At 43.2% G+C, this 16779-nt stretch overlaps 2 protein-coding genes across 4 annotated transcripts in view; one reads left to right on the top strand and one right to left on the bottom strand.

Annotated features, from left to right (window-relative positions):
• Positions 1 to 8346, bottom strand: part of LOC113267757 (S-adenosyl-L-methionine-dependent tRNA 4-demethylwyosine synthase TYW1) — a 226705-nt gene extending 218359 nt beyond the window's left edge. For 2 of the 3 annotated variants that reach the window (XR_008960331.1, XM_026515934.4), the window contains exons 1-4: positions 8151 to 8346; positions 7156 to 7286; positions 6397 to 6549; positions 264 to 365 (exon numbers count right to left, since the gene is read on the bottom strand). Coding sequence is in view for 1 of the 3 variants with exons in the window: in XM_026515934.4 (XP_026371719.3) it covers positions 264 to 365; positions 6397 to 6549; positions 7156 to 7286; positions 8151 to 8154 (390 nt within the window). In the remaining 2 variants the exon portion in view is untranslated. The remainder of the gene's footprint in view (positions 1 to 263; positions 366 to 6396; positions 6550 to 7155; positions 7287 to 8150) is intronic. The other variant, XR_007191247.2, reaches the window with a different exon arrangement.
• Positions 8347 to 8557: 211 nt separating this feature from the next.
• On the top strand, positions 8558 to 16494 carry SBDS (SBDS ribosome maturation factor). Its single transcript, XM_026515938.4, has 5 exons — positions 8558 to 9469; positions 10146 to 10275; positions 11893 to 12093; positions 13649 to 13813; positions 15724 to 16494. The coding sequence occupies exons 1-5, from the start codon at positions 9342 to 9344 to the stop codon at positions 15850 to 15852; spliced, it is 753 nt and encodes a 250-aa protein (XP_026371723.1). The 5' UTR covers positions 8558 to 9341; the 3' UTR covers positions 15853 to 16494.
• Positions 16495 to 16779: the final 285 nt, after the last annotated feature.

Raw genomic sequence — 16779 nt, 5'->3', positions numbered from 1 at the left:
CACACATGGGTCATAGGCTCAGCACACTGCCATCAATCACCCGCCCTTGACGATGAGATCGGGAGCAGGAAAGACCACACGCCAAAGGGACAGGTCCCACACCACATGCTCAGCACCTCTGACTGATACTGAAAACTCAACCAACTGAAACGCCTTAGCGCGAAAATTAAATTTATTCTGAAGATTCTCTTTATCGCAGAATGCAGGAGGTCAATTACATTTGAGAATTTGGACTAAAGGGAAAAGATAACCCAAGTACCAACCTCTTCTACGAGACGATCATCTGGATCATATTCTTTCAGATTCACAACCGCCACAGGCAGGCCTAGGGAGGCAGCTGCTTCAGCAAGACTTGCGGCAAATCCCTAATAGGAAAAAAAAAAAAAAAATCACATCAAGTCTTCAATACGCTATTAAAGCAAAATACAGTCTTTATTTACCCTTGTTGGCAAAGGAATAAGGCATTTATCATGAAAAATTTTTTCACTAACTGACATTTATCATCATAAACACAAATACTATTCTCGCTTCTTCCATTTTCTCAAGCATCTTTATAGAGATCAGTCATTCCACGGTGCTGTTCTCACTCTGTAAGTACATATGCGGGACTACATCTAAATTGGCTTTTTGACATTCCAGCGGCCTTGCCCTACTAGAATAAACACGCAGGTGGTAAGAAATACTGAAGACGGAAGAGAATGGGATACGTGAGAAATGTGACACATTTCTGGAAGACAGAAAGCAAACAGAAGCATTGACAGGGAGGAGAAAGCCCTAGGGGAGAGTCCATATGCCTGACAAAACCCCAGGGAGGGTCTGGGCTCAGAAAAGCCACTACAGCGAAGTTGGGAGGGAACCCTGGGGCAGAGGAGAACCAACGAGCAGACAATTTGTATACGGGACAAGTGCACACCGAGCCCAGGCACCATCTGCCCTTTACCCCCGGCCAAAACACCCATTAGCTCTTCTCTAGAAGAAATGAACCAAATGTTTGGGGAAAGCTAAAACTTCTAGCCACATGTTGGCACTCTGAAAAACGCCTTCCCACTTTTCGCTTAGTCATCTAACACTTGGCTCCCCATCTCCCAGGACGAAAGCTGAGCCTACTGAGCATCTTTTACTGGGACTCTACCGTGCCAGTCTCAAGTCTGGGCAATATTACACAACAGTGAACAAGACGCATATAGTCCCTGCCTTCAGGGAGCTTATGTTCTAATGGACAGAGACAGAGCAAACATGGAAATGAGAAAACACATAGTTAATCGGATGATGACGAGTGCTATGGAAGAAAATAAATCAGGATAAGGGTAAGAACACAGTATTACAGGTCTGGGGACAGTTGTTATTTTACACAGGGAGGGTCAGGACAGGTGCATAAGATAAGTAAATAAATATATATATATATATATATATACTTTTTTTTTTCAGTCTTTTTCCCCCTAGTTCCTGGCACAAAGCTCCTAAAACCCTTGGAACTTACTGACTCTGATAAGCTAATGAAATAACTCATGGGGAGGCAGGCCCCAAGTCGCTTCAGGATGGGGGCTGGTCACCACAAAACCAACTACGTGATTAAAGTCTTAGAACTTTCAGAACCACTGCTCCCACTGAGTTCAATCATCCATGGCCAATGATTTGAAATGTCCATTAAAACCCCTAAATGGGAGGACTCAGGGAGTTGCCGGGTTGGTGAACACACTGATGTGCTGAGGAGCTGGTGGGCACAGAAGCTCCGAGCCACCCCTCCCCACCGTAACCTTGCCCCATGTCTGCCATTTGTCTGTTTCTGCCTTGTATCCTTTCTAATAAACCAGGAAGCATAGTTAGTCGGGCAATTTCCTGATTCTGTGAATCCTTCTAGGAAATTATCGAACTAAGGAGAGGACTGTGGATTGAATTTATAGCTGGTCCAGTCAGAAGCACGGGTGGCCCCTGGGACTAGGGACTGGCATCTTACGTGGAGACAGTCTTGCAGACTGGGTCCTTGTACCTGTGGAGTCTGACAAAAACTCTGGGTAGTTCGTGTCACAACTGGAAAAACAACAAGTGTTTGGTGGCAGAGGCCTCAAAGATAGACTTGAGCCAAACCTGAAGGACGTGCGAGGCAAGCCATGAGGTTACCCCGAGCAGAGCAACGTGTAAGTGAAAAGGCCTGAAGGAGGGAGCAGGCTTGGCAAGGAGGTTAATAAGACCGGAGACGTGGGGACCAAGGACAAGAGGTAAAAGAGATAATGGAGAACCAGACGTGAGGGCCTCCTGGCCACTGTGAGGGCCCTGATTTACTCTAAGTGAATGAGGAGGTCATTGCTGGGTTTTAAGCTGAAGGGAACGTGATTTCACTCAAGTTTTCGAAGTCCCTGTGACTGCTGAGCTGAGGGGACACTGAGGCCAGGGAGGGGCCGAGCAGCACCGAATGAAGGGGACCGACCGGCGGTGAGGTGACCGCAGTGATGCAGACAAAAGCAGAGGGTGCCGTGAGCCAGAGTGCTGAGAAGTGACTGGCGCCTGGAGCCATTCTGAAAGGAGAACAAACAGCATTTGCTACAAATGGAATGGGGGTTAGCAGGAAAAAGAGAGAATTCAAAGGGTTTTGTTTTTTAACTAGGCAACTGGAAAAATAAAGTCGCCATCTGCTGAAATGGTAAAGATTCTAAGTGGAAAAGGTCTGGGCAAAAAAATGGGAGTTCAGCTGGAGCGTACTAACTTTGGGATGCCTACCAGACGTCCCATGAAGACCTACGACAGGGCCCTGGCCATGAGAGCCTGGAGTGGAGCGGAACAGCCAGACTAAAAACATGCATTTAGGGGCCACCACTGAATACAAACTAGGGCCTGCAGGTCCAAGCCAGCCCTCCATTTGTCTCTGTGGGTAAAAGGTCCTGGGACCCAGTCATGCCACTTACACTAGAGCCGCAGAGCTAAGCAGCTGCAACAAGACCGTATGGCTCACAAACCCTACAAACCCAAAAAACACAGTATACAAAATAAAATACCTTGCCCTCTATAGAAAGAGTCTGCCAAATTGTATCTAATAGTAAGAATGCAAAGCTCTAGATCCCTTAGAGTACGGTGAGTGCAAATAAAGACATGGTCTCAAGGTCTGTGCCTTGGGACACTCCTATCTTTCGAGGTCAAGAAGATGAGGAGAGGGGCGCCTGGGTGGCTTAGTCGTTAAGCATCTGCCTTTGGCCCAGGGCGTGATCCCGGCGTTATGGGATCGAGCCCCACATCAGGCTCCTCTGCTAGGAGCCTGCTTCTTCCTCTCCCACTCCCCCTGCTTGTGTTCCCTCTCTCGCTGGCTGTCTCTCTCTCTGTCAAATGAATAAATAAAATCTTTTAAAAAAAAAAAAAAAAAAGAAGATGAGGAGAAATCTGCAAATGACAGTGAGGAAGGCTAGCCTTGGCCGAGTAGGCGGATGACCTAGGAACAGTGTCAAGGAAGATGAAGAGTGAGAATTAATTAGCAGCATGGAAGTCACTGGGAACACGTGGGGACACACAAGAGTGGCCCAAGGAAAACAGGAGTAGGGAAACTGGAGATTTGTAGATAGTGACGCAGACACTTTCAAGGAGCTTAATGCTCAAAAAAAAAAAAAAAAATTGAGGTGTAGTTAGAGGGAGATGTGGGGCCAATAGGTCCCATGGCATGCCCTGACCCACCGCGCACAGAACATCTGGCGAAAATTTATAATTAGAGAACACAAATCTGTGCACACAATAATAGAAAATCCACAACAGCTACCCCATCATTCTCTCCTAAATATTAAAAGAAAACCATGGATCACAAAGAATACCATAAGAACAAGTAGCAAGAAGGAGAAATAGCAACAGAAAAACTGAGAAAGCAGATAAATCAGGGAACAGAAAAACGAATTCATTGAGATATATTCTTTTTTTTTTTTTTAAGATTTTATTTATTTATTTGAGAGACAGAGAGAGCAAGTAAGAGAGAGAGAGTACAAGCCAGGGGAGAGGCAGAAAAAGAAAGAGAAGCAGGGTCCCCACTGAGCAAAGAACCCAATGCAGGACTCAATCCCAGGACCCTGGGATCATGACCCGAGCCGAAGGCAGACGATTAACCAACTGAGCCACCCAGGTGCCCTTATTGAGAGATATTCTTAAATCACCAATAAGATAATATAAAAACTGAAAAAAGTAGTGTTTTTGCAACTAAAAACATAGTAGCCAAAATAAAACATTCAAAAAAGAAGGTTTGGAATTGAAATTCCACAACACGGAGTAGAAAGAAAAAGTTACAAAAAGGAAGAGAAGAAAGATTTAAGACAAAGAAGCCATTCAAAACCTCTAACATCCAACTAACAAGAGTCCCAGAAAGAAAAAAAGAGAATATGGAAGGGGAAAAAATTTGCCCAAGAAATATCTGCAGAAATGCTCACAAATCTTCAAAAGAGCCCAAGTGTCCAGCACAAGAGCTAATAAAAAAAGAGCCAATCTAGACACCATCTCAAAAAAGTTCAAACATAAGGGCGCCTGGGTGGCTCAGTTGGTTAAGCGTCTGCCTTCGGCTCAGGTCATGATCCTGGGGTCCTGGGATCAGCCCCACATTGGGCTCCTTGTTCAGCTGAGAGCCTGCTTCTCCCTCACCCCTGCTTGTGCTCCCTCTGTGTCAAGTAAATGAATAAAACCTGTAAAGCAAAACGAAACAAAACAAAGTTCCAAGCACTACGGACAAAGAAATGATTCTAAAAGCTTCCAGAAACAAAAAAATCAAGTCATCTACAAAAGAATGAGGAGACTAGCCATGATGGTGAAGTGACACCTTCGAAGTTGCAAGGAGAAACTAATCTCCCTTACCCAGCCGAATATGAATCCGTTCAGTGTGAGAGCAGAGTAAAGAAATTCAAATGGCACAGCTTTAAGGAGGGTCACCAAACCCACATCAACAAAGAGGTGGCCAACAATAAAGCCACTGAGATTTGAGGGATGTCTGGTTAATTAATATAAGGAGTCAATAACTTTTTTTTTTTAAAGATTTTATTTATTTATTCGACAGAGATAGAGACAGCCAGCGAGAGAGGGAACACAAGCAGGGGGAGTGGGAGAGGAAGAAGCAGGCTCATAGCAGAAGAGCCCGATGTGGGGCTCGATCCCATAACGCCAGGATCACGCCCTGAGCCGAAGGCAGACTCTTTAACCGCTGTGCCACCCAGGCGCCTCAGGAGTCAATAACTTTTAACTAACGTTAGCAATCTGGAAATATGGCACACACAGGTTAAAAAAAAAATAGCCATCAGGGGCGCCTGGGTGGCACAGCGGTTAAGCGTCTGCCTTCAGCTCAGGGCGTGATCCTGGCGTTATGGGATCGAGCCCCACATCAGGCTCCTCCGCTATGAGCCTGCTTCTTCCTCTCCCACTCCCCCTGCTTGTGTTCCCTCTCTCGCTGGCTGTCTCTATCTCTGTCGAATAAGTAAATAAGATCTTAAAAAAAAAAAAAATTAAAAAAAAAAAATAGCCATCAGAGGAACCAAAAATAAGAAATAGTTAAAAAGAGATTCACTACAGAGTTCTTTTCATTATGAACCCCCCACACCCTGAATTTGTTACAATCTCCAAGTGTTAATTTGATCTTTTAGGGAAAAAAACACACGAGAGAGGCTATGAGTGAGATCTTTTATAAATAACATAGAAGGACTTTGTTTTGGCTGCTCAGATGCCTTTTTTCCATTTCTTCCAGTTTCCCACCTCTGTTGTTTACAGGTGAACTTAATATTAAGTGACCTTCAACTGTTCTGAAAAACTAAGAAATAGTATTCTACAAAACATCCACAAGAGGGCAGTACAACCCTCTTTAGTACTACACAAAAATCACTCGACATTGATTTTTTTAAACTTCATTTTCAGGTTCACCTTAGAATCCTTCCCTGGAAAGCACTAAACAGTTGTGACCTTCATAACAAAGAAGCTGGCAGCATATACATCTGCAGCATATAGCGACTTTAGACAGTATTCAGTATCTACTGTTAACACTTTCAACACTATTAAATCAAAATACAGTTTATTAAGTCGCCGTGCGAAGTTGTGAAAGTCAGGACCCATACTGGACACTACTGCTGACATTCTCCTTTCACTATCCCCTACCTCTACACCCACCATCAATAATAGGCTTAGAACTCTCCATTCTGCTGAGGCAGAAGCAAGCTTCGAAACAAAGACCCTTCGTGACAGTGACCATCAGACACCACCAATCACGGGAATTGGCCACAAGGAATAAAAACCCACCCACCACCCCAGAAAGGAAAAATGTAAGCTGGAAAAGGGAAAAAAGAAGATGAAAAAAAACCTGAAGACTAATTCCGTTCACTGTTAGTGGACACTTTTAAGAGATCTTCTAAAAGATCAGGAAACCCAAGTTAAAGTATCACATGAAGTTCTTACCTTTGCTGTTCCAGTCTGGGAACCATAGAAAATCTTCACCCCAGACACAAAGACTTCCTTCTCTTGAAGAGAGATATAACCATTGGTCATCAAATCCTGAGTTGCTTTTGGAACAGATTTCTCCTGTGAGTTCTTGTCCTTGAAGATAAACAACTGCACAAAATCCATCAAGTTTGAATCTTTTCCCAACTTCAACAGGGACGAAAACTAGCAAAGATACTGACCAGTTTTCTACTCTCTTTATCTTTCTGATGTACTCCTCAAATATTAACCCCTTGATATAATCAGGTCCTTTAAAGGCTGGACCCAGATTTCTTAAGACTATAAAGATTCCTACTCCCTCCAGGACAAAACTATACACACGTTCATCCATAATGTGCTTTCATGGAATAACAGTAGGAACTTATTTACTGATTCTTAGTTAGTGGTAAGAAAAGAGAAGATAACTGCCCTTTGAAGATGCTAAAGAGATCTTTTTTTTTTACAAGTTTAATTTTTCATTACAAAATCTTCCTGTATCTTAACAGTGAGACATCCACAGCCCATCAAAGAACACATAAATAACCGTCCATAATAACTTAGTCTCTAAAAACTGAGAATAAATTCTTCAGGCATTAAAAAAAAATGTCTAAACACCAAACATAAAAGTGACTGAAAGTTCCTTTTAGCTTTTCTAAAAACCTTAGAAAATCTGCACTCTAAACTCTCCATATAAATGTAATACCTTAACACTTTCCGATAAAAAATAATTCCACTTACCTGCTTCCTGATAACAATCTGGAAACAAATCCAAAGGCTAATGCCAAAGGCAAAGCCCAAATATATGTAAAACCTGTTTATCCACAATGACATTAAAGGTGATGAGAAGTCCCACGTATCCAAAGAAGGATCTAAATTTAAATGATACAGGTGATTTTACTTAAAGCTACACATACAAAGGTGCTCTTCCTGATTTTAAGAATAAAAAATTAAAAAAAAAAAAAAACAAACTTCATTTTCAACAACCAGGCTAAGAAATCTATAAAAAAAAATCAACTCTAATAAAAATAATACACCACTGCACATGGTAATGATAAAATTATTGTAAGGATAAGGCTAACACAGGAAAATATACAAAATTGTACCTTCATTGGGATGTAGCATTTGGAAGCAAGAGAAGTTGAAACACTTCATGTGGAATTATGAATTTTGCTTTATTTTGTGTGCTCCATAAGAAAAGCTTTAAAAAGTACTAAACTATTCCCTTTCTTCTAGTTTTAAAGACCCACTGCTACTTATAAAGGGTTTTGAACTGACCTCACACCCCATTTTTTGGAGGGAGATGTGAATAGACCTGGCCTCAAATGTTGAACCTGGAGGCAATTTCAAAAGGCGAAGCCTAAAATGTGGGGTTTACAGGTGCCGCTCCACTGTGCAAAGGGCAAAAGTGGCCTTTGCAGTTGCGGCTCCACCCTGGAAAAGACCAAAAGCCCTCAACACACGTGGGTAAAAGACAGTGGGCAGTTTGCTCTGCGTTTTACTTGAGGTTAGAAGCATAGCTCCTTCTGAACTCATCCCTAGCCTCACGAGGCAAAAGCCAGGTCAAGAGCAAGGTTCAGTACTCCCTTGCTGTCAGCGGCTCGCGTCCGGGGCTGACAAGTGCAACAATCTGAAGGACGGGGCCCGAGGACGCCACTCCGTTCGGAGAGGGTCGGAGAAAAACGGTTTCCTCTCTCCTCCCGCCTCACGAATTTTGCCCACCGGGGGGCCCTTACCCATTCTTCTCAGAGCCCAGGCCCTGCGGCCCGACAGACCCTAGGGCTGCAGACTTGAAAGACCTGGCGGCCGGTGCGGATACCAGGAGACCGCCAAACTACCTTGAAGCACTACCAGTACACCCCACAGCCGGCAGCACTGGGGGCAGCCATGGCACTCGCCGGCCCGTCGGGATTGGCTCAGAGGGGAAGGGGCGGACCAGAGGGAAGCCCCGCCTACACCTCCGCGCGAGGAAACCCTCCTGGTCCGGCTCGGATTGGCTCAGAGGGGAAGGGGTGGGCCCCAAGGGAAGCACCGCCCTCGGCCAAGGGCGAGGAAGCCAGAGCGCATCCAAACGCTCGAGGATTGGTGCAGAGGTGCAAGGGGCGGACCCAATGGGGAGCAAGGCCAAGACGGGCGTGGCATCTGGGAAAGAAACGGGGGGGGGGGGGGGGGGGAGACCGGCGCGTTAAAAAGGTATCGTCCACCAAATGCCATCGGTGGTCGTGTTTGGTCCTCAGTTGAAACACACCGACTGTAAAAAGGCATTATTTTGGGAAATTTGGTTATGGACTGGCCATTAGGTGATATTAAGGACTTGGTTGATCTTGTTGGGTGCATCTGTAAGGAGTATAGACAAACATATTTAAAGCTAAAATCTTATAATTTGCTTTAATCTCCAACAAAAAAGAGGGAGAATGAAACAAGAATGGCAAAATATTGTTAATTATTGAAGCAGGGCGATGGGCTTGTGGGAGTTCATCGTACTTTTTTCTCAACTTTTTTATCTTACAATTTTTCCACAATGAAGAGTTAAGGTAGGTGTGGCCCCGAACTCTGCGGAACTAAGACGGACCCGCGCTATACGTTTCCCCCCGGTCGCGAAAACATGAAATTCACCAGCCAATCACAGCTCTTTAGCTCATTGGCGGAAGTATATTACATTAAGGAAGGGCGCCTCACTTGTGCGGCGCAGAACGATGTCGTAAAAGCTACAGTGCGCAGGCGTTGCTGCTCTCTTTTCCTCCCCTGGTGTCTGCAACACCTGACGCCTGCGCAATAAGTTAACTGGGTGTATTGTCGCGGCCGTCGGGGCAGTTAGTGGTCTAGCCGCGCGCCGCCGGGGCGTTACAGCGAGGCGCAGGTGATCGTCAGGCCGGTGGCGCGTGTTAGCCTTGGTTCCCCGGACGCAGCGTCTGTGAGCAGCCACCATGTCGATCTTCACCCCCACCAACCAGATCCGCCTAACCAATGTGGCCGTGGTACGGATGAAGCGCGCCGGGAAGCGCTTCGAAATCGCCTGCTACAAAAACAAAGTCGTCGGCTGGCGGAGCGGCGTGTGAGTCATCCTCTCCCTCCGGGCTCTGGCCGGACACTTGCCTCCGAGGCGGCCTACCCCTGGGCTTCGAATGAACTGGGGTGTTGGCAGTGAAAGAAATGGAAAATTTATTCCGGCTGTGAGCCTGAGAATCACTGTCCTTCCCGAGCTTAGCGCCTAAATCAGGGGTTCCTTTTTTTATTTGGTTAGTGTGGTTTAGGTTGTTAGTTTGGGTTTTGTTTTAATCGGTTGGTGTCGTTAAAGCTACAGCCAAGAAACACCCCCCCCCCCAAGATATGGTCCTTTCGCCAAAATAACATTAAAGGGTTGGGACCTAGTCTTCCAGATAGTTCCCGTAGCAATAGAACATCCTGATGTCACAGATCTTTGCCCAGTAGTTTCACCGAGGTGCGTAGTGTCTTCGCTGCTGCCATCTAGGGATCGGGATTCCCTGGCAGCAGCCCGCCCTCCGCCCCGGTTCAGGGTTTCATGCATACTCCCGTGACGTTTGTCTCCAGTGAATAAGTAGGAATACAAATCCGTTCTGAGTTTTGAAAATGTTCCCTCGCACTGAGGGTCAGTTGGGAGTATTTGTTGTTTCTTGGTGTTTATATCGTTGCCATCTTGTATTTAAATGTGAATGAATTTCCAAGTTTCAAGTCTGTTCACTTAGGGTTTTCTCTCCTGCTGTCAAAAGGGAAAAAGACCTTGATGAAGTTCTGCAGACCCACTCAGTGTTTGTAAATGTTTCTAAAGGTCAAGTTGCAAAGAAGGAGGATCTGATCAGTGCATTTGGAACAGACGACCAGACGGAAATCTGTAAGCAGGTGAGTTCTAACATCTACAGCATAATTGACGTTAGTGTTCTTTGTAGTAGAAGTACTTATAGGTGTGTTAAACTTTAAAACATTATTTTTGGGGAGTAGTTATCCTACAATAGTTCAACCTGAATAACATCACTTTTTTTTTTTTCTTTTTGGAAAGAGTTGGGGGAGAGGGAAAGAGAAAATCTTAAGCAGGCTCCACACCCAATGTGGGGCTCGATCTCACAACCCTGAGATCATGACCTGAGTCGAAATCAAGAGTCAGATACTTAGTGGACTGAGCTGTCCAGGTGCCCCATAACATCACTCTTTTTAATTGAAGTATAATTACCGCACAGTGTTACATCAGTTTCAGGTAAGCGTCATCACCACCTGTCAGTAAAGAGTGTTATTAGTCTTCTTGACTATATTCCATATGCTGTTCTTTTCATCTCTGTGACTTACTTATTTTATAACGGAAGTTCAAACCTCTTAATCCCCTTTATCTATTTCACCCATTCCCTACCCACCTCCCCTCTAGCAACCACCAGTTTGTTCTCATAGTTAAGAGTCTGGGTTTTTTTTGTCTCTTCTTGTTTGTTCATTTGTTTTGTGTCTTAATTATACATATGAGTGAAATCATATGGTATTAGCCTTTCCCTGACTTATTTCACTTAGCATTATACCCTTTAGGTCCATCCATGTCATTGCAAATGGCAAGACCCATTCCTTTTTACAGCTGAGTAATAGTCCATTGTATTTCTATATGTACCATATCTTCTTTATCCATTCATCTATCGTGGACACCGAGGTTGCTTCAGTATGATGGCTGTTGTAAATATTGCAGCAAACATAAGGGTGCGTGTACCTTTTCAAATTAGTGTTTCTGTTTTCTGGGGGTACTCAGTAGTGCGATTTCTGGATCATATGGTATTTCTACTTTTAATTTTTTGAGGACCCTCCATCCTGTTTTCCACAGTGGCTGCACCAGTTTGCATTCCCACTAACGGTGCATAAGGGTTCCTTTTTCTCCACATCTTCGCCAACACTATTTCTTGGTTTTTGTTTTTTAATTCTAGTCATTCTGACAAGTGTGAGGTGATAACTCATTGTGGTTTTGATTTTCTTTCCTTTGATGACGAATGATGTTGAGCATCTTTTCAGGCGTCTGTTGGCCGTCTGGACGTGTCTGTTGACGTTCTCTGCTCATTTTAATCAGATTATTTGGTTTTGTTGTTGTGCAACATTGTTTTTAATAATCCAGGACGTGAACAATTTTGCAAAGCCTCCAAATTTCCAAAAAGCCTCCAGAACTTAAATCTTCTACTAAGTTTCTTTATTTTGTCCATGTATGTGTTTTTAGTGTAATATACCTGAAAATGGAATTGCTTTTCAAAGATTTCGCCATTTATAACCTTTGCAAGATTGCCTTTTCCCCTTTCCCCACCTAAATAAGGAAGATTTTCCAGCACAAGATAATCCAGTGTTTCCTTTAGGTGAAGCTCAAATCATTACTTGTGTATCAATAGCAGAGAAGGATGGAATTTAATTTTCTCCCCAAGTTACTAATTCTTGTGGTTAGGTAACAAATACTGTGCAATAAAGGCATTGCTTTTTTAAAATCTGTTGGGGTTTTTTTAGATTCTGACTAAAGGAGAGGTTCAGGTATCGGATAAAGAACGGCATACACAGCTGGAGCAGATGTTCAGGGACATCGCAACGATTGTAGCTGACAAGTGCGTGAACCCTGAAACAAAGAGACCATACACTGTTATCCTTATTGAGAGAGCCATGAAGGACATCCACTATTCAGTCAAAACCAATAAGAGTACAAAACAGCAGGTGAGTGGTTTTTAATGTCAAAAAGTATCCAAATGAAAATCAGTTTTCTCTGAAGAAAACATTAAAATAGTCTGTTAAAATAAAACGATGCTACTTAGAAGTAGTTGGGTAGAGGTTTTGGGGAGGGGGAAGGAAATGATGAGGGTTGTAGGGAGGAGTAATGGAATTTTTTTTTTTAATGAAGCACAAATGTACTACAGCTCTCATCTTCCTTTCCAAATCAAACCTTTAAAGATAAAACTTGGATTTTTTTTTTTAATGTTTGTTTATTTACATGAAAGAGACAGTGTGCACAAGCTGGGGGAGGGGCAAAAGGGGAGGGAGAGAGCCTCGAGTAGGCTCCACACTGAGCATGAAGCGTGATTCAGGGCTCGATCCCACAACCCTGAGATCATGACCTGAGCCAAAACCCAGAGTCAGATACCTAACTGACTGAGCCACTCAGGTGCCCCAAACTTGGATTTTTAAAGAGTCATTTCAGCTCTGTATTTTACATTTTTTTTATTTACGTATAATTCACATGCCATACAAGTCATCTTTTTTAAAGGTACAATTCAGTGGTATATTCACAAGATTTTGCATCCTTCCCTATTACCTAATTTGAGAACATTTCTGTCACCCCCAGAAGAAACCCTGTCGCCATTAGCAGTTACTCCTTGTTTCCTCCCTCTCACTAGTGTTTGGCAAATTTGTTTTCTGTTTCTATGGACTTTGCTATTCCGGACATTTCATATAAATGGAATCGTACAATATGTGGCCCTTTGAAGGTTCATACCTATTAGAGTACATGTCAGTACCTCATTCCTTTTTAGGACTCATTAATAACCCATTGTATGGAAATACCGTATTGATGGATATTTGCATTGTTTCTGCTTTTTAGCTCTTATGAATAAGGCTGCTATGAAGTTCATTATAAGTTTTTGTGTGTACATGTTTCCATTTCTCTGTACTCAGAAATGGAATCGCTGGGTCATATGGTAACTATATTTAACCTTTTGAGGAACTGCCAAACCATTTTCCAAAACAGCTGAAGCATTTTACATTCCCAGTCAGTGTTCAAGGGTTCCAGTTTCGCCACATCTTTGATCATATTTGTAATTAATTCACCTGTGTATCATTCTGCTTTTGATTTGCATTTCTCTAATAACTATGATTTCAGCATATTTTCATGTGCTTATTGACCCTTGGTCGTCTTTGGAGAAAACACTGTCTACATCCTTTGACCATTTTTTAATTATTTGTGTCTTCATTATCAAGCTGTAAGAGTTCTGTGTATATTCCACATACTGGTACCTCGTCAAATGTGTGATTTGCTAATATTTTCTATTCAATGGCTTGTCTTTTCACTTTCTGGATAGTTTTTTTGGAAACACACAAGTTTGTCATCTTTAAGTCCAATGTACCTATTTTTTCCGTATAGTTGCTTATGTTCTCTGTGTCCTATCTAAGAACCGTCATTCAGCCAGATGGAAACTGCTTTGTTTTGTATCCCTTACAAAGTAAAGCCACAGAAGAAGAGAAGGAATGGCCATCGTTTTCAATTTTGTCTCGCCAGGCTTTGGAGGTGATCAAGCAGTTAAAGGAGAAGATGCAGATTGAACGTGCTCACATGAGACTCCGGTTCCTTCTTCCAGTGAATGAAGGGAAGAAGCTGAAAGAAAAGCTCAAGCCACTGATCAAGGTCATAGAGAGTGAAGACTACAGTCAACAGTTAGAAATTGTGAGATGAAAACACTCTTATTCTTTTGCTTCCATGTTATCAAAGTAGTCTGTTCTCTAGTCATAAATGTGTAACAGACATTTAGAGGGTATAAACAGACATTTCCAAAACCTCTTTCCTAGAATTAAGTAAAAATGTCAAGGTTTAAGTAAAACTAGTTTGTAGTCACGCACCCTTAAGATTTTTGTGGTTGTTGTTAAGTCCATGCTCATTTCGGATGAGAGAATATATCTTACAGTGAGTCTTCTGTTATGAGGAAATTGGAAATAGGACTAAAAGTTGGACAGCCTTATTTACCACGGAACTTTTTTTTTTCTCTTTGAAGATTCATATATTTGAGGGGGGAGGGGCATGGAGAGGGAGAGAGAATCTCAAGCAGCCTCCCTGTTGAGCACGGAGCCAACCCGGGGCTCAGTCCCACAATCTTGAGTTCACGACCCAGGACGAAACCAGGGGTCGGATGCTCAACTGACTGAGCCACCCAGGTGCCCCGTACCACGGAACATTTTCTAGAAGCAACAAAAGCATTGTGTGTTAGGTCCTCTCGCCCCACAGTGTCAGACCCAGTATAGATTTCATTGTCTGCGGATTCATGCCCTGAGAATTTGTAACATTTTCAGTTTAAATGAGCTCGAGCTTGGGACTGGTGAGCATTCCACTCAATGTGGAGCAATACATCCGACACTCCGAAGTTGTCAGATCTTTTCAAAATGTCACACGTGATTTCTAAATAGGCCTTCAAGCTTCTTTTTCTCCTTCCGATGTCAACAAAGAGAGGTGCTTTCACTGAACTGTAATGTCCATGCTAAATTTTAGTACAAAAAGAACCATAGTTTTCTAGTCCCATTCACTTCACAGCCAAGGAATCCAGAGAAGTCCTCAGACAGGGAGGTGAATGCCAGGGCTTACATGCATACTTAGAAAGACAGAGGCTGACTCTGGAAAACAGTATGGAGGTTCCTCAGAAAGTTGAAAATAGAGCTGCCCTACAGTCCAGCAGCTGCACTACTAGGTATTTACCCAAAGGGTACAAACATACTGACCTGAAGGAGCACGTGCACCCCGACGTTGATAGCAGCAGTGGCAGTAGCCAAACTGGAGAGAGCCCAAGTGTCCGTCGACTGGCAAATGGCTAAAGAAGTTGTGGTACGTGTATGCGGTAGAATATTATGCAGACGTCAAAAAGAATGAAATCTTGCCGATCTCAACAACGTGGATGGAGCTAGAGAGTATAATGCTAAGCAAAATAAGTCAGAGAAAGACCGATTTCTCTCATATGCGGAATTTAGAAAATAGAACAGATGAATATAAGGAAGGGGAAAAGACAAACATAGAGGGAAGCAGACAGACACTCTTTTTTTTTATTTTTTTAAAGATTTTATTTATTTGACAGAGACAGCCAGCGAGAGAGGGAACACAAGCAGGGGGAGTGGGAGAGGAAGAAGCAGGCTCCCAGCGGAGGAGCCTGATGTGGGGCTCGATCCCACAACGCCGGGATCACGCCCTGAGCCGAAGGCAGACGCTTAACCGCTGTGCCACCCAGGCGCCCCCCAAAAAGAGACTCTTAATGATAGAAAACAAACAGGGTTGGTGGAGAGAGGTGGGTGGGGGGTGGGTATTAAGGACGGCACTTGTTATGATGAGCAGTGGGTGTTACTATGTAAGCGATCAATCACTAAATTCTCTCCTGAAACCAGTGTTGCACTGTGTAAACCAGCTAGAATTTAAGTAAAAACTGGGGGGAAGGAAAGACAGGGCTGGACTAGAACCCGGTCCGCCGGCCTGGGCATCGTCTCAGCTGTCGCACTGTAGAACCGTAGCAGTAGGGACGTCCGGCAGGTGCTGTGTGTCTTAGAGGAAGTGGACGCTGTGTTCGTCCTCGTGGTCAGCAGCTGTGTTCCTTGTTTCAGGTGTGTCTGATTGACCCCGGCTGCTTCAGAGAAATCGATGAGCTAATAAAAAAGGAGACCAAAGGCAAAGGTTCTTTGGAAGTACTCAACTTGAAAGATGTGGAAGAAGGAGACGAGAAATTTGAATGACACCCGTCAAGCGCTTCAGCCCTAAAACACTAAGCATTTTCTTTTCCCACAGTCCTCTTTAGTTTCTGTGGTCTGCCGAATACTTGCTCCAACTATTTGACTTGACTCAAACTACTTTCCATCTTTGTGGTAATGTGTACACAAAAAGACTTTCCTAATAAGTATTACGCTGTGGGATTCACTCAGTTTTAATCATAAAGTGGGGTTTTAGGCAAAAATGAAAAATCCAAGATACAGAGGGCAGAGTAGCATTTTGCTCTGTCTCATGCCTCGTACTTTCCGACGTGCAAGTTACCTGAGGCAAGTCTTGTGGGTAAAAAGTTAAACTTTGTATATTATAATATAAATGTAGGAAGGCATGACAGAAAGGGAGTGTTTGCTGAGGAAAACATAATGTCTTGTTTCTATTTAGTGAAATGTGTGGCCTAATACATAGCTTGGATGATGACTTTCTGATTATCTGAAAGGTAGCTCGGTGACGACCGCAGGACTGAAGTAATCTTCATTGGACATGCTGCCATAACCTAGATTATTCTCGGTAAAAATAAAGTCATTTGTTTCTAATCCATAAAGTTTATAATATATATATTAATATAGCGGAATTATATGTAATCAATAAAACCACTCTTTATTTTTATTAAACTATGGCTTGTGTTTCTAGACAGCTTCCACGCTCCCTTCCTTTTCTCCGCCTTCTGACTGGTAGGGTTAGAGAGTTCTCAGCAGGATGAAGTAAATCCTGTGAGGAGCGGTTGGAACGGCCTGTTCGGATGGACACCTGATAAATCTTAGTTATTTGGGAAGTAATTGAATATAATTCTTCTAGTACTTAAACACTTAAATGGACAACATGCAGGTTTTTTAAAATCTACTTATCTTCAAAAGAGATGTTCTAGAATACAAATTAGCATTTCACTCGAAATGAAC

This window comes from Ursus arctos, unplaced genomic scaffold (assembly GCF_023065955.2).
Source record: "Ursus arctos isolate Adak ecotype North America unplaced genomic scaffold, UrsArc2.0 scaffold_2, whole genome shotgun sequence".
In the NCBI taxonomy this organism is placed as follows: domain Eukaryota; kingdom Metazoa; phylum Chordata; class Mammalia; order Carnivora; family Ursidae; genus Ursus; species Ursus arctos.
This window is presented reverse-complemented; position numbering and strand designations above follow the sequence as displayed.